This window comes from Elephantulus edwardii, unplaced genomic scaffold (assembly GCF_000299155.1).
Source record: "Elephantulus edwardii isolate Elephantulus edwardi_28Jun2011 unplaced genomic scaffold, EleEdw1.0 scaffold00145, whole genome shotgun sequence".
NCBI classification, from domain to species: Eukaryota; Metazoa; Chordata; class Mammalia; order Macroscelidea; family Macroscelididae; genus Elephantulus; species Elephantulus edwardii.
The window spans coordinates 5880292-5898519 of record NW_006399895.1 but is presented as its reverse complement, the minus strand read 5'-3'; the positions used below and the strand labels follow the sequence as shown (position 1 = coordinate 5898519).

Genomic DNA, 18228 nt, shown 5'->3' with positions numbered 1-18228 from the left:
GTGTGACTCTAGCCCCGCTGACTGACTTGTCAGTGTTTGCTGGGGAAGTGACACCCAGCTCAGCATTTCACCCACTGAGCAATAGGCAGCTAAGGGCCACAGATGGAAGTCATTTTGCCTGCCCGGAATGAAGAGCTGTTTTTTAATTTTGTTTTGTTTTTGCCTTGTTCCCCTAAAATGTTTCTAGCGAATGGCAAAGTTCAGTCTATTGTTGCAATTCACCTGGGAAGGGCTTGAATTTTAATCTTCCCTTCATCCTCCATCTCTCATCAATATTCTCCCTCCCAGCTACCTCTAATGAATTTGAAATCTAATTTAATAGTGTGCTTTACTGGAAAATAAAGCTTCAAGTCAAGTCTTCACAGACTATTCCGTACATACATGTCTTCCAAACCAAACTGCTTTCTCTAAGCCCCTATTACCCCATAAGTGTCACCAAGAGTGAGGGTTGACTTGATCAGAGTGGGTTTATATAGAAATTCCAGTATCTCTTCAGGGGAATTACTTGACATTTCCTATCCCATTTAAACATCCATGGACATTTCCAAAGATATGGGTTAAAGGAAGAAGACAGAGATTATAAGGTGTTTTTAACTTTGGTAAGACCCCATTAGTTTTGGTGGTAATACATATAGAAAGTTGTGTGGTGTATAAACAAGTGTTTTGGGAGAATTACCTTGTTATTATTATGTGCCATCAAGTCGCTTGCGACTCATAACGATCCTATGTACAACAGCCCTAAACTCTGCTCTGTCCTGTGTCAGTCTCACTGTCTCCGATACACCCATCCCAATTATCCCAGTCACTGAATCAATCCACCTCATAGAGGGCTTTCCCCTCCTGTGCTGTCCCTCCACTCTCCCAGGCATGATGTCCTTCTGCAAGGACTGGTCTCTCCTCTACAACATGTCAGAAGTATGTTAGACGGAGCCTCAGAATCCTTGCCTCCAAGGAGCCGCCAGTTTGACCCTTTCCAGGATGAATCTGTTTGTTTTCCTAGCAGTCCATGGTACCCTCAGTACTCTTCTCCAGCACCACAGCGCAAAGGCATCAATTCTCCTTCTATCCTCCTGAGTCACTGTCCAACTCTCTGATGCATAACAAGTGATTGCAAAGACCATGACCTGTACCAGACACACCTTAGTCTCCAGAGAGACACCATTTCTCTTCATTACTTTGGAGAGGTCCCTAACAGCAGACTTTCCCATTGCAATACGTCTTTTAATTTCCTGGCTACTGGTGCTGAGAGTGTTGACTGTGGAGCTAAGAAAACTAAAGCTCAATCTCTTCACCATCCATCCTGATGCTGCCAATTGGTTCAGTGGTGAGAATCTTTGTCTTCTTGACATTGAGCCTCAATCCATATTGGAGGCTGCAGTCCTTTACCCTGTGCAGCAAGCGCTTCAAGGTTCTCCTCAGTTTCAGCAAGCAGGGTTCTGTCATCTGCATAACACAGATTGTTGATAGATCTTCCACCAGTCTTGACTCCACATATGAGGAGAATTACCTTACTTTGGTTATATTAATTCCTTGTATTGATTGGTGATTATTAAGGAATTGACTTTCAGGTTTATAGGCTTTTTCTTTTCTGCTTTACAGGCTAGATGTATACTCGCTCTTGGCAAATAGAACAGAGATAGGAAAAATTAGAGAGGTAGTTCTTTTTATACTTTAGACCCCTTGACCATGTGTTTGTAGAGTTAGCTTGTTAAAAACTTGTAAAAAATATGTGACGGAGGGAGGGTAGAGAAAAAAATGCAACAATGAATGAATGGACATCCAAAATCTCTGTAAATGTTCATTAAAACTAATAAAATAAATAAAATAAAATATAAATAAAAGCAAAAATAATGTGAGGAAATAGGAGCACTTTGCCTATATGTAGTTTGACAGTTATAGGAGAATTTCAATAAACTTTTTATTTTGGTTAGAGTTTGTTATTAGGAAAGTGAAGAATTAATAAATTCAAATTCTCTTGGTGTCTAACTCAGTGACAAGAGTGATCTTTCCCTTAACTTTCTAAATGATTCTATTTTTTAAATTTTATTTTTATTGTATTATTTTTACGTGTACTGTCAAATCAGATCTGACTGGTACAGGAGGAGATTGCCCCCTCCTTCTCCAGCAGAGCATCTGGTGGATTGGAACCATGTAAATCATTCTATTTTTATGAATGTATGTGTATGTGTGTCTCTCTCTTTCGTTAAGGTTTTAGAAATCTCACAGGAAATATAGCTTTATCTCTAACTAGCATATTTGTGGTTATATAGGTAAGAGCCACTCTGGAAAAAGTAAGGAAACGAATGTTTGGAGACTATGATGAAATGAGACAGAAGATTCGACAACTCACTCAGGAACTATCAGTAAGTAATTATTTCAAGGACTTGGAAATTAGAAGGATAATAGAGCTTAGAACTTCCTTTAAGTGACTAATGTATAAAACTATTTGATGTGTAATGTTCTTTATGACTGAAACATTTTAAATAAACAGAGAGAACTTTATCATAGAATGAAGTTTATGATTTAAAGGGCAATTTTTGAAGCAGAAATTGTCTTGTTTACATTAGCAACTTTCTCACTAAAGTAAAAAACAGGAAAAGGAATCCAACTATCATCATTATTCGTTAACATGCTACATGAGATACAATCCAATGCTGTTAGATGATAGAAAGAAATTTAGAGGTATATAAAATTGGGAGCTCTGGTGGCCTAGTGGCAAGAAGCTGAGTTGCAATCCCAGAGGCACATGGTTAGAGTCTACCAGCTGCTCAGTGGAAGAAAGATGGGCAATTGCAGTTGCCTCCCATGTAGTTAACTGCTTCTGAAAACCCTCTGGAGGGTCAGCTATGGTTTGGTTCTGACTCTATGGTATACAACAGCAGCAACAAAATTGGACAGGTACGTATAAAACTACTATATAGAAGTGATTTGATGATATATCTGGAAAGCCCAAATATGAGAGGGAATGTAAATGATTGTTACTCTAAGGATGAGATTTGCCAGCATCTATCAAAATTAGAAATGTCTATGGTTTTGACTCTGTAATTCTGTTTATTCTACAGTTAACTGTCATACATGGGAACTTCATATGTATAAAGTTATCTTTTGCAGTATTGTATATACTAATGAAACATTAGAAATCTAAATATCAAAGGAGCCAGTTAGAGAAATTGTGTTATATCTACATTAAAAATATCTATAGTGGGAAAGAAATAGAGAGAGAGTAAGTACTTTAGAAGAGACTTGTATAAATTTTCAAGTTATAAAATGTGAAAAAAAGCAAAAAGACTGTATATCCCATGCTGTAGTTTGTTAAAACCTGAGGGGAAAATTTATCTAAATTGTCTTGTGTGGGCACTAAAAATTACTGGAAGGATAATTAAGAAAATTAACAGTAGTAGCTAATTGGGAGGGTGTGAGTGGGTGGGATGATAACCGAGAAAATGGGACAACAGTGGAAGATTTATTCCCCAGTCTACCCTTTATACTTGTTAACATTTGATCCTTATTACACATTGGAAAGTTTTTTTAAAATACAAATTTCCTCTAGTTTAATGAAACTGATGCTTCTGGGGAAAACTGCTTTGGTATTTGTTTATAGTTTTGAAGTTAAAAGACATATGTACACATGCCTTCAGGAAGAGATAGTATCTATAGGAAAAAACAGTTACAACAGTCATGCACTTGTATTTAGTTTGTGACTAGGCTATGAGATTATCTGCTTGAGTAAAACGCCTTGATTATAAGGTTGGAGGCACGTAAACAGACCCACTAAGTCACATAATTACTGACAGGTAGGAAGAGACTTGTGAAATTCTTACATACTTAGTGCAGTTCATTCTGTCACCACTGTAATCAAAGAAGATTGGGTTTGCAAGACATATGTAAATAAGGCAGTCCTTTGCTTTCCTATTGCCATCTCCTGAACACCCTCATTTCCTGGGACTAGAAACACTGCAGGAGCCCTGCCTCTGCCTACAGTCTCTTCTTACCTTGTACTGTATTTCACACTGAAGCCAGAATTAATGATGCCTGAAGTTCTTTCATATGGACACATCCCTGAACAAGCACCACCCAGGCCCCTCCAGTGCGTAGTATGAAGTCTATAGCCAACTATTATCAACGTCATTGTTCTTTTAGGCATTTTTTTAGCTTGGATCTCTTTCTTTATGAAGGAAAAGATATATCGTATATGTTGTTACTGCCATGTGTCGTCGAGTCGGAACCAACTTGTATAGCTGACTCTTCAGTGAGTTTTCAGAGGCTTTAAATTGCACAGGAGGAAATTACCCATCTTTCAAGCCATGCCTTTGGGTTGGCAGCGCAGCTTCTTACCACTAGACCACCAGTACTCCCTAAATGTATAGAATAGGACTGTATATAGATAAATGTATCTAAAGGAGGAAATTCTATGAGCAAGGCAAATCTGAGATTTGTTTTTTCCTTCTGACTACACAATACCCACCTATACTGTCAGAATTACGTTGGTAAATAGTCCACAGCAGGGAATACCAATTGGGAAGTAAACTTCCAAATGCTAACTGTGTATAATACTTCATTGGGTATTTTTACAAAAGAAGCATCATGGTGGCTTAAGAGTAACAGGCACAAGACATTCAAGATATTATACAAACAAGTGTTAAGTTGTTCAACTGTGCGATATCAACACTAAGTACTCAGGGCTGCCTGGATGAGATGGAGAGTGAGTTATCAGAGGGCGTCCTTGAGGTAAATCTTAAAGACACGGTATAATCAGGCAGGGTGACAGTAGAAATAAGGTCAAGGGTTGAGAGATGAACTCAGAGTGGAACTCTGAGAACCAAGAGAGCCTCAGGAAGCCGCCGAGCAAGCTGGAACAGGACATGCTTCCTGGGAAGCCAGGGGAAAGAAAACGGAAATTGACTTTATATGCTATCATACTTTAATTTTTTCAGGTAGAAAGTCATAAAGGGAATGTCATTTGTTTAGGCTATATAGCTAGTAAATGATGATGCTGGATTTGGAAACCTGTCGTTACATTATACAGCTCCCCTGTAATATCTACCTGGTTGAAAGCTACCTGTTCAAAATCAGAATAACTAAGCAAAGGTATTTCCCTTCAATCTTACTTCCTCATAAATGCTTCTAATATATAATCCTTTTATCACTAACTTCCATAACATGAGTTGTACCTGCTATGATAGCAAGTATTGACAAATGGCAGTATAAAGGGTTCAAGGGCAAATCAAAGTTGAAACTGATGAATATAAATATATACATACAGTCATGAATCAACTGAAAACCAAAATATTTGATTTTTCTTGCCTCAAACATGTTATGTACATACACCCCAAACAAGAACAACAGCAAAACAAAGAATATGCTTTCTATTTTCTCCAAGTAGAAAGAACAAGATAGTGTAAGAGGTTACTCCAATAAGCTTCCCAGGTCTAGCTAAACTGTTTTTTTACTAAGAACAACTTTGGGAGCTCTGGTGGCCTAGTGACAAGAAGCTGTGCTGCCATCCTGAAGGTGCTCTGTGGGAGAAGGATGGGCAATCTCCTCACCTGCGATTAACTGCCTCTGAAAACCCGCTGGAGGGTCAGCTATGGGTCAATTCCCACTTTACGGTTGGTACACAACAACAACAACAACATGAACACATTGCTTAAGTGCTCTGATCCTGTATCCTCCCTAATAAAGAACAGAGGATTAGTTGAGGCTATGTGGATAGACATGTAAATGTTACCCAAGATTAAGTATTACAGTCTGTTCTCTGGGTCATACAGATAGTGATAATTTAAAGCCTTACTTGAAATATTGTTGAAGTAAACATTGTATTACCAGAGGTAAATTCCAACCTATCTGAAGATTGTTGTGTGTGTATGTATTGGTTTGTATAACTCTCTTCTTAATCCGCCCAGGTTTCACATGCTCAGCAGGACTACTTGGAGCATCACATCGAAACACAGTCATCAGCCTTGGATAGTTTCAATGCCATGAACTCTGCTTTGGCATCAGACTCCATTGGTTTACAGGTATTCCTCTGCTCACTGTTAGACTGTGTTGATGAAACTAGATTTCACGAAGACCAAGGCTTGCTTTTTATAGACTAGTGAAGCCCACTGTCATTGATCAGGATCTTTGAGGGCAGCCACATTAAAGACTGTGCCAAGAAGGTGGCGAAGGGAGTTGAAAGAACCATTTCAAAACTGAGACTAAACCCTTGTGTTGGATCTTTTCTTACCCTCGTTAAAGTGAACATTTAGATTCTGAACTCAGTGCTAGAGGTGTCACTCAGCCTGTCAGACACCAGAGTGACGTATCGGTGTCCAGCATGAGTATCATTCACTTCTGCAAGTCGCCTCAGTGTTGCATAATGTTCCACCCAATCACAGAAAGATAAGACCATCTTTGCTCATTCTTGGATGATGACTTTCAAAGGCTAATAAGTCTTTTTCTTCATTTGCAAAGTATTGTGCATTAGAAAGAATATTGTACATTTCAGACTATCTTGTTGGCACCAGCTGGAGAAACAAAAGAGCTGCTGAATGAAATTTGTGAAGCTGTGTGTTGTCAGTCCATTTAAAGAGACTTGTTCTTGTTATTCCTTTAGTTTGCAAGGAGCTAGCTACTCAAATAAGGAATCCTGGTGGTACAATGATTAAGTGTTCACTGCAACTGAAAGGTGGGAGGTTTGAAGCCACCAGAAACCCCATAGGAGAAAGATGAGGCAACCTACTTCCATAAAAGTTAAAGTGTTGGGGGTGGGGGGAATCCCTGTTCTATCCTGTAGGTTGACTCAGTGAAAATGGACAGCTACCCAGACCCTACTCATTCACTTTCCCAATTAAATCTCCTTCTAACGTACAAATGAATTTGAAAATATTGAGAACATAGTGTTTGCCTGGTAACAGTGTCTCATGACCGTAAGTTCCAAATATATGACAATCTCTGCCCTGCCTCCAGCTTTGTTATTTGGCTCTTATCATCTTACCCTTCTTCTAAAGGACTCACAAGCTAGTTCAAATCCTTTTGGACTGAATATAAATATTTTATTAGATAAGCAAACACAATTCCATGTTGGGATTTATCTACTTCCCTTGGAACCTAGTGTTCTCTAATAATAGCTGATATGGAAGTTATGCCAGCAACAGAATTATACCACCATCCAACAGTGGGTCTTAGTGGGCCTTGTGTTTAGGTTTATCCCAGATGCCCATTTCTGATTTTGGAATGTCTGAGTCCCACCCTTTTCCTGGCTTGCCTTACTGTATGCACCCTTTTTCCTGGTCTCAGGCCAAGCTCCACCTTGGGCTCTGATTTATTCTCTTCTTGTTGTTATGTGTCGACTTTGACTTATAGCAACTTTGTGAACAATGGCTCTGAACCTTGCCCTGTCCTGATTAAATTTTAAAATCTTTCACACACTTGACCCCATTGCTATAGTCCCTGTGTCAATCCATCTTGCCGAGGGTCTTCCTCTCTTGTTCTGAACCTTTACCTTTCCACGCATGATGTCCTATGTTGTTGTTGATTGCCTTCGAGTCAAGCATGATTCATAGTGACCCTATGAACAAAAGGCCTGAAGCCCCTCTACAACTATCAAAGTTCATAGTTTCCAGAGGCATGTTGTTTAGGAAGTGGATGCCATTCCTGATTCCAGATCTGTCATAGAATATAATTGGTTGAGTCGCCTGCCATACATAGTGACCTTATGTTCAGCAGCTCTGAATCTTTCCCTGTCCTGAGCCAGTTTCACTAATTCTGACACACCAATCCCCACTGACCCAGTTACTATATCAATCCATCTCATATGGGGTCTTTCTCTCCTGCGCTGTCGGTCCACTCTTCTGAGCATGATGTCCTTCTCCAAGCACCAATCTCTCCTGGCCACATAGTAAGTAAGGTGGAGCTTTAAAATCCTAGCCTCCAAGGAGAGACTTGGTTTCACCTTCTCTAAGACAGACCAATTTGTTTTCTTGGCAGTCCATGGAATGTTCAAGACTCTTCTCCAGCATCACAACTCGAAGGCATCTATTCTTCTTTTGTCATCCTTAGTCATTGTCCATCTTTCTGAAGCATAATAAGTAATTGAGAAGACCATGGCCTGGATTAGGCGCACCTTTGTATCTCAACTGACATTGTTGCTCTTCAGCACTCTGGAGAGGTCCATGACAGTGGATTTTCGCAATGCAATTTCCTCTTTTGATTTCCTGACTGCTGGTATTAAGAGTGTGATTGTGGGTCCAAACAAGCTGTAATTGCTAACCACCTCAATCTCTTCTCCATCTATTATGATGCTGCCAATTGGACCAGTGGAGAGAATCTTTAGGTCCTGTTGATGTTAAGCTTCAATCCATATGAAGACTACAGTCCTTGACTTTATGCAGAAAGTGCTTCAGGTTTTCTTCAGTTTCAGCAAGCAAGATTGTGTCATATGCATATCATAGGTTGTTAATGTGTCTTCCTCCAATCTTGATGCCACAATCCTCCTCATAAAACCCTGCCTCCTGAATGATCTGTTCTGCATACAGTTGAAAAGGTAAGGGGACAGGATGCATCCCTGACACACTCCTTTTCTGATTTTGAGCCATGCAGTGTTTTCTTGCTCTGTTTTGAGAACTCCTTCTTGGTCCAAGTTTAGGTTTCATATAAGCATGATCAAGTGTTCTGAGATTCACATTTTCCTCAAGGTTAGCCACAATTTATTGTGATCCACACAGTCAAATGCCTTTGCATAGTCAATGAAACACAGATAGACATCCTTTGATATTCTCTGCTTTTTGCTAATATCCAAATGACATTGGCAGTAATGTCCCTAGTGCCATGACCTCTTCTAAACCCAGCTTATATTTCTGGTAGTACTCTGTCAATGTACTGTTCAAGTGTTTTCTGGATAATCTTCAGCAGGATTTTGCTAGTGTGTGATATTCGTGATATAATTTGATAATTTCCACACTCTGTGATGTCACCTTTTTTTTTGAAATGGGAATAAATATGGATCTCTCCCAGTCAGTTGGCCAAGTAGTTATCTTCCAGATTTCTCGGCACAACTTTGTTTTCTCTCCTCCTGCTAGCAGCAAACATTCCAAGACTCCCCTTTCTTCCCTTCTGTATTTTTTTTCATCTTAACCCAACTATGGTTAAGATGAAAAGAAGAAAAAAAGTTGGTTAACCAATTTTCATCTGCTTTCAGACAAGGTCAGCTCTTAACCCATATGCCTCAGCAAACTGCTAGTTACTGCTCCAGTTTCTTATTCTCAGGCTGCCAAAAAACCTTTTTTTGACTAAAAGATCAAACTTTTTTAAAAGGCACCATCGCATAGCTTGAAAACTCAAAGGAGTCTGAAGGTAGTTTCCTTCTTACTTATGCAGTGTCCCAATTCCATTCCACCTCACTTTCATTGCTATTAGTGAGACCAGGCCCTTGGTATGAAGTTACAGGAAGCCTGAACTAGAGAGAACTATTGAGATGAGTAATCTTAGTGCTTTCATTTTATCGATAGAGAGACTGAAGTCAAGAAAGAGAAATGACTTCAACTAAGGTGTCCAACTAGTGGCCAAGTCCAAACTAAAAGAAGCTTGTTCTCTTGGTCTAGATTGTATGTTCTTAAAGAGAAAATATGTATGTAGAGCTGATGGGGCTTGGAGTGAGAGTGTTTTGGGTAGGTGGTACTAAAGCCTCTTGAAGGGAAAATGGTTAGTAATTCTATGTTTCTAAGTGGCTTCAGATCAAGTTTTGGTTTGGGTTAGAAACTTGGCAATACAAAAATTCCAATGAAATTATTTGGGTGCATAGAAGGGTTTATACAAGCAGAGCTAAGGGTAATATTTGTCTGATAACTAAAAACTCTTTTAGGAAAGACTGTCAGTGGATTTGTTTTGCAAGTTCCTTATAAAACAAATTTTTTAAAAGATTAAAATATTTTCTTTTTAAAATATTATTGTAAAGTATTAGTCTAACAGTCAGCTATGGGCTGGAAGCTGGAAGTCTCTTGTTTAAGTCAACCAGGACCTGGTGGGTAGGCCTTTGTGTTTAAAAGTCAGTTAGGCCCTTGGGCTCTTTGTTCTAAGTGGTATAGCACTTGTTTTGTCAGTTTGCTGTACTAAGATAATTTGGGTTGTGCCTGTGGTGTGTCAAATGCCATATTGATTACCCATGGTAGTAGACAAGATTTGGTAGAGCTTCCAGATTAAGACAGGCTTGGAAGCATGATTGGCTTCCACTTATTTAATAGCAGGCCTTTAGAAATTCTATGAACTTTAGAAAAACAGTGATAGTTATAGAACAAGGTTCAGATCTTTTGTTCCTAGGGTTGCTATAAGTCATACCTGACTTGATGGCATTTAACAGCAACAACAAACTCTTTAGTTATTATCATTCAGAATTCTATCTTCTGATTCAAGTAGGTTTAGGAATGAGAAGTTGGTGAGTCCAGAGTGGAGGCTAAGAAGCTGGGGAAGCTTCAGAGACTGGTTATTCACAGAGAGGACAAAGAAAATGTGTCCAACATTAGGATTTCGGAATCTTCTAATTTAAAGTTGTAGACTTGCAGCGATGGTACCTGTTACCCAATGTCTAGGAGTGGGAATTATGGGGTATCTGAGAGTTGTTTCTCTGTAAAGAGAGTCAGTCAAGTAGAAACTGAAGCAGCAAGCAGCTTTAATATAAATGTAAACATTTTTGTTCTAGCGGGTGGTGTTCAGCAATAATCAACAGGCTTTTGCCAGGACTTGTCTAAGTCATAAGTGCTCCTCTTGGGTGCTTTTTTCTGTCCTCCTCTGCCTGCAGGTATTGGAATAACTTCAGCCACATTGAGCCTATCTGCTAAATAGCCTATAGACATAGAAGTTACAGGCCTCTAAGAAAAAAGGGGGCTACCTTCATTCTACAAAATGAATTTTTCTGGTTTTAAGCATTATTTGGATTTTGGTATATTTTCTCCTAGTGTTTACCCTGCCCAAGTATAAATACATACTTGAACATATGCTTACACCTTTTTACCCCCTAAGTGGAATTGTTATGAACTCTTTTTTTGTCCAAGTGAAGTGACGTATTATGAATACTTTTCCTTGGGAAGGTCCCACTTTAATCCATTTTCTCCAGTCCTAAGTGGCAGCAAGCAGTGTTGGCCATAGTTGTGGGGAAAGGCTTGCTGGGCCACCTCACTGCAGTGTGACAGGCCCCTTGCACAGTGTGGGAGGCCTTCAGTTCCTACAGCACTGGGGTCTCAGGTAGGCAGTGGCTGTGATCTGACAGACACCTCAATGACAAATGACAAAGAGTGCTCCTTGCACCATGACTCTTGCCATATTTTCCTACATCATTTGGTTCTGTTCTACTTTTATTCCAACAGAAAACACTTGTTGATGTTACTCTGGAAAACAGCAACATTAAGGATCAAATCAGAAATCTGCAGAAGACATACGAAGCCTCCATGGACAAGCTGAGGGAGAAGCAGAGGCAGCTGGAGATCACGCAAGTGGAAAACCAGCTGCTGAAAATGAAGGTAAAGTCCATGAGTCCAGATTTCCCTTTAGCCTCCCTCTTCTTCCCCACACTGCCCACTCCCCCCAATCCCCGCTTCTACTCTCCTGTTTCCCTTTCTCCATTTTCATCTTCTTTGAATTCTCATACCTTTTTTTGTGTATGTGGCCAACCTTGCAGGACTTGGCTTGAAGACATTGAAGAAGTTACTGTGATTACTGTTGTCAGTCCAGACTGTGGGTGCCCATTCAGACCTCTTTCAGTGTTCTTCCTTGACCTAGAGCTGCTATATAGGCTGTTCATACAGTCATTGGAGCAGTGCTGTTAGCTTATTGAGAAAGCAGTTGAAACCTCATGGGTCTATGGCTTTAGATGCTTTAGTGATCTGCCCCTTAGCTGTTTAGGTTTCCTCTGAGGTCCCAACTACCTGGAGGAGGACCATAAATCCCAGCTCGTTTCCCCAGCTGAAGTGACAATGAAGAACAATGGGCACACGGTTTGCTGGTATGTGGGCACTGGCCTCTTCTCAGGAAGACAAGTGCCAAGTGGTAAGGATTCTGGGCATCTCTTACCCTCCATGCTGGCCTGTTCTTTATCTAGTGCCCTGGCATGTGAATGCTCCTTCCAAATTGGAAACATGAATATATTTTCTGACCAGTAGCAGGAGCATAGTCATGATTGACTCTTAGAAAGTGTTCAACAAATTATTTCTTGAACTAGTTAATTTCTTTTCTGAATTTGTGGCTTTCAAATTGGGTTTATTACAGCCTTAAGTTAGCCTCCAGGATGAGGGTACTTTATGTGTAATGTTTTTGTATAATTTATTGTTTAAACTGGAATGTGAGAGGGAAAAATGGTGCTATTAATACTTTTATTGGAGAAACGAGCTGAGATTATATCATCCTCCTATCTATGGACAGCTTCCAGGGTGGGTAGTGGAGGGAAGGGGGCTGCCACTCTTCATCACCCGGCTTCCGTATTTGATCCCTCTTCAGTATTTGGCCTAGTGGTAAGAAACTGTACTGCAATCCTGAAGGCATTCAGATGGATGAGCAGTCTCCTTTCATGTTATGAGTGCCTCTGAAAACCTGCTGGAGGGTGAGCTGTGGGTTAGTTCTGACTCGATGGTACACAACAACAAATAACTACAATATGCCCTCGTGGCCTAGTAGTGAGGAGAGGAGTTGTACTGCCAATCCAAAGATGTGCAGTTTGAATCCACCATGCTCCATGGGAGAAAAATGGGCAGTCTCCTCCCCTGTGACATGTTGTTGTGTTGATTGCCTACAAGTCGAGCACGACTCATAGCAACCCTAAGAACAAAAGACCTGAAATCTTTCTGTGACTATCATTGTTTCTCAAAGTTCATAGAGTTTCCAGAGGCATATTATTTAGGAAGTAAGTAAATGCCACTCCTGCTTCTAAACATGTCTTAATCTGGGAGCCTCACCAAACACTGTCTACCATGGATGACCACAGTGGCATTTGACACCCCAGTGGCACAGAGTTCCGCATCATAGCCACTCCAGGTTACCTTAGTACAGCAAATTGACAGATCAGTGCTGCACCACTGAGAAGAATGTTCCTCTAAACTAAAATTACACTAGGCCTGAGTACCTAACTGACTTTTAAATACGAAGGTCCTCCAGGAGGTGGTGTTGACTCTAATCAAGAGGCTTAAATAAAAAACAACTAAACATTCCGCATGACCCTCAACCAAAATAAAAGAGCCCACCTTTCAGAGCATAACTGCTTCCCCAAGCCTCCCTTTCATCTGTTCTTGTTGTTATCTGTGGTTGAGTTTAGTATGACTCACAGTGACTCTATGAAAAAAAGACCTGAACCCTGTTCTATAACTATAATAGTTTCTCTATCTTCATAGACTTTCCAAAGTCATATGGTTTAGGGAGTGGGTGACTCTCCTGCTTCCAAACCTGAATTAATCTGGGAGCTTCATAAACACTGCCCATGATGGGTAACCATTATGGTGTTTGACACACCTATGGCACAGTGTTCAGCATCACGACTCCAAATTACTTCAGAACAATAAATAGATAGGCCATTGCTGTACCACTTTAAAGAATATTCATCCTAACATCAATTAACCTTTGTTTAACCACTTGTGGACGGGAACCTCCCCCACACCCTAAACAACCAAAGGTTCCATACATGACCCTCATGGAGATGCATACTGCCTCTGAAAACTTGTTGGAGGGTCAGCTATGAGTCGGTTCCAACTCCATGGCACACAACAACAACAGCCTGCCGTACAAAATCCACTGGTACAAACACAGTCACCCTGGGAAGAGAGACCAGAGAGAGAGAGTAGATCTGCTCTTCTCAGCTCTCGTTTCAATAAAAGAGGAGGGAGGTGGTTATCAGGTAAGTCAGAAATCACTGTTTTTGTCTTTCCTTGAGTTTAGGAGCTTTATCCATTCTCTCCATAAATATTTATTACATGTCTTCTGTATGTGTCTGCTTGTGCAGGCCTATCTATTTCAGGGTTAGTGTGGCATCATCGTCTGGGAACATTCTTAGGCAGTTTAGGAGTCTGGCTGCTCCCATATAGCCCAAGTCTCACTGCAGTTGCCTGTTTTAGACGCTAATGCTTGTTTTCATCCTGAACAATAGGATTAAAGGGTTTTTCTTAATCTTTCCTAAATATTATTCCCCTGCCTCTAAATAAAACACAATCAGTTATAGAGTTCTCGGGGTATTTCCCATGACCAAGCTGTAGAGAAAAAAAAAAGACTTTAGGGGCTGAGTCCATTCTAGAGATATATATCTGCTGAAGAAGTGGAGTACGGGAACAATGAGGCTTTCTTGGATAATTGGAGATATCTCTGGTTAAGATTTTCTGTTTGTGGCTTCTTGCCCGCTGCTGAGAAGGGACATTTAGAGGGCATCTGCAGAGACTTTCTGTTAAGTCCTTGAAGTGAACTTTATGTAACCCATTGATGGTGAAGAATACCTCACTCCAGAGATTGCTTGCCCAGTCAACTCCACAGGCTCGAATGAGCACAGACCTGGAAGAAACGAACAAAAGAAATAAACCATCAGCCTCACAACACAAATGTTCCATGTGTGAGCAAATGGCCTGGGCAGAAGGAAGACATCAACTGTCACCAGCCCATGCTCATGTCCACTTCTGCTGGTCTGGCCCAAAGCTGGGCCTGCTCAAGCCAGAGCCCCTAACATCGTGTTCCCCAAACTGCATTGCAACATTTCACACTCAAGAGTGAAAATGCACAAAGATACGGCGAGGATGAGTCTCGATTTCGTATTTGAATTTAACTGGAACCTTAAGTGCGTATTGGCTTGGCCAGTGCAACTCATAGAGAACTTCTTTTCAAAAGTCTCTTTGGGTTAGTTTTTGGTTTTTTAAAATATTCTTTTTTTTTTTAAGTAGTACATGTACACAGGAGAAAAAAGACAGCCTGTATGCAAAGTAAATGCATCTACTTACTGTTTTGTATATATTTATCTTTTTAATAGACACATAATATTAAACAGATTTTTTAAAAATATATTTTTATTTTATACTGGTTTGCTGACAAAGTTTGTATACCTTGTTTTCACACTCTTTAATTCATATTGTGTTTCATACAATCACTCCCGTTTATTATATTTTATAAAATTAATCAACATCAAAGTATGTCCACCGCCCTGTCTTTCCAGATCCCTGCTGGGTAAACAGAGGAATTTTTTTTTCTTCCTTTTTTTCCACTTTTAGATCTTAGATAACAATCTATCAATAAGTTCTTGTTAGTAGCTATATTGTTATAGTTGTGTAGATGTGCTAGAATTTATTTATATGGTTTCTTATTGGTGAATATTTGGGTTGTTTCCAGATTAAATTTTATTAAGACTTTGATGTCCTTCCCTGCCAAACGTCTCTTAAGTCTCCTTCTCTCCTCACTGAGGGACAAGCCCTCCTGCCAAGTGGGGCAGCCACCTTTAGCTCTCCTCTACTAACAACCTTTCATAGCAGAATGTTTCTTGTAGTGTGATTGTGTACTACGTTTATAGACAGAGTCACAATCTAACCTGCTTCACTTATTTGCCTTAATGTTGTTGTTGTTATTAGGTGCTGTAGAGTTGAAGATGACTCATAGTGACCCTATGTACAGAGACCTGAGCACTGTTCATAGAGTTTCTGGAGGCAAGCCATTTCAGAAGTGGATGCCACTCCTGCTTCCAAGCTTATTTTAATCGGGAAGCTCCACCAAACACTATCCACCATGGGTAACCATTATCACGTTTGGCACATCAGTGTCACTGTGTTTAGCATCACAGCAACCACGAGTTACCTCTGTACAGCAATGCACAGACCAATGCACGACCTAGAAGAATGTTTCACAAAAAACCAATTTCAACCAGGCCTGAGGGCCGCAGATTAAAATCATCCACCTTGGGCTTGATAGCATAATATTCCATCCACTAGTCCAACGTTGCACTTTCTATGTTGATTAATAGATAACAAAAGTTCTAAGTATTCACAAAGTATAGAGAAAATTCTCAGTATTGACAAAATTAGAGAGAATAATGCAGTGACCCTCCATGTACTCATCACTCAGCTCCAACATTCACAATTCAGGATCAATATTGGTTCAGCTACATCCTCATCTACTTCCCACTACTCTCTTGCTGGTTATTCTGAAGGCTTTCATCCATGTTTCAGCACACATTTCTAAAAGATAAAAATCTCACATCATTAGGAATTTATGCTAGCATAAAAATACAATGCTTAAATTAGTCTAGTTGTCTTATTGTTACTCATTAAGTAAAAAATTGTTTATATATTAATTTATTGCTGTTTTTAAAGAACTTTTTTACTGTGTTTAAAATAGAGACACTAAACCATTTGCCAATTCAACAATTTCTACATATGTAATTGTGACATTTATTGCATTCTTTATGTTGTGGTGTGGTGTATCATAGCACTGGAACCAACCCTTAACTGACCCTCCAGTGGGTTTTCAGGGGCTGTCAATCACATGGGAATTGATTGCCCGTCTTGCTCCCATGGAGCAGCTGGTAGACTCGAACCACATACCTTGATGTTGGTAGTGTAGTTTCTTACCCTAAGCCCCTGTAGCTCCCTTCTTGATGTTGTACCATCTTTATTACTATAATTTTCTGAATTATACCACTACCATTAATATGTTTAGTAAGTCACTTTTAATCTATATATTCATCTTTTTTTTTCCTTGCAGAGTATTTGTTGAAGGAGAAAAAAGTCACTCATATATAACATCTTTGTTGTGATAGTGCCAAATAAATGAATATAAAGTGCCACTTTTAATTTATTGTGCATCTGTTTGTCTCTCCTGCCCCCTTGTCTTCTCCCATCATTCCTGCTCCTTAATTGTATTCGGTTCTGTGTTTTTGCTATAGTGCCTCTGTGTGTCCATGTATGATACATACAGAATGAAGACTTCTGAATCCCCTGGGACCTGAAAAAAAAAAGCTGAAGTGCTTTTCTTTTTAGGTGGAATCGTCCCAAGAAGCCAATGCCGAGGTGATGAGAGAGATGACCAGGAAGCTGTACAGCCAGTATGAAGAAAAGCTGCATGAGGAGCAGCAGAGGCACAGCGCCGAGAAGGAGGCTCTTCTGGTCTGTATGGCGCAGATGCAGACAGAGTCAGGCTGTTTCCGTTCATTATTATTGACACCCATTTGCCACTTAGTCAGTTCTAACTCTTGGTAACCTGATGTGTGTCAGGGTAGAACAGTGTCTCACAGGGCTTTCAGTGGCTGATTTTTGGGAAGTAGATCACAAGACCTTTCTTGTAATCCATCTCTGGGTACACTCAAACCTTGTGTTGTTGTTTGTTAACAAGCGAGCATGCTAATGGCTTGTACCACAAAGTAACTCCTCTTATTGTTGGTGAAATAGTTGGGTTTCTTTTTAGAATGTGTTAGTGGACTCTCACATGGAGGAGGAAAAGGAATTTATTTGCTCATTCTCTTCCCTCTCTTCTTCATTTCTAACTTTATTAATTTTCTTTCCAACTTAAGACAATTCTCAATCTGTCTCTCTAAATACACTCTTTTCTCTAGCCACTTTGGACCATTCATTCACCATTCAGCTTTACGACGGATCCTAGGCCTTCCTGTAGCCATGCCCTTTCTCATTCCGGCCCCTCCTCTCTACCGGGAATTGTTTCTTTTCATACCTTTGATCCAACTTCGGGCTTTTTAAAGCTCCCCAAAATGCTACCTTCTCCCTAAGACGATTGACATGATACCTGCAACAATGGGCTCAAACGTCTCTACCATTGTGAGGGGCCATAGGACCTCACAATATTTGATGTTGCAATCCCGAAGACATGTGGTTCAAATCCACCAGCAGCTCTATGGGAGATGGATGGGCAGCCTCCTTCCATGTGATTAAACAGCCTCTGAAAACCCGCTGGAGGGTCAGCTATGGGTTAGTTCTGACTTGATGGTACATAACAACAACATACGTAGGGTTGCTTTGAATCAGATCTGACTTTATAGCACCTAATGAGACCTTGCTCATTCACACAGCTACGAAAGTTCTCACAAATCTGTCCTTCCACTGAAATCACTATTTTAAAAAAAAAGTGGGTTTCCTTGGAACACTCATTCTCTCTGTTTGTGCTACAGAATTTTATTATACCAGTTATCAGAGTTAGAAGTGTATTTCACATTTTGGCTTGTCTGGGAGATCAGAAATTTTTAGAAAATAGGGACTCCTTGTCTTATAATCCTTACAAGCCTAATAAATGCAT

The 18228-nt window shown here is 40.0% G+C and overlaps 1 protein-coding gene across 1 annotated transcript in view; it reads left to right on the top strand.

Moving 5' to 3' along the window:
* MYZAP (myocardial zonula adherens protein) overlaps nucleotides 1-18228 on the top strand; it is a 125531-nt gene that overhangs the window by 37864 nt on the left and 69439 nt on the right. The window contains exons 4-7 of the mRNA XM_006894531.1: nucleotides 2271-2363; nucleotides 5904-6017; nucleotides 11340-11492; nucleotides 16962-17087. Of these exons, the coding sequence (XP_006894593.1) occupies nucleotides 2271-2363; nucleotides 5904-6017; nucleotides 11340-11492; nucleotides 16962-17087 (486 nt within the window). The remainder of the gene's footprint in view (nucleotides 1-2270; nucleotides 2364-5903; nucleotides 6018-11339; nucleotides 11493-16961; nucleotides 17088-18228) is intronic.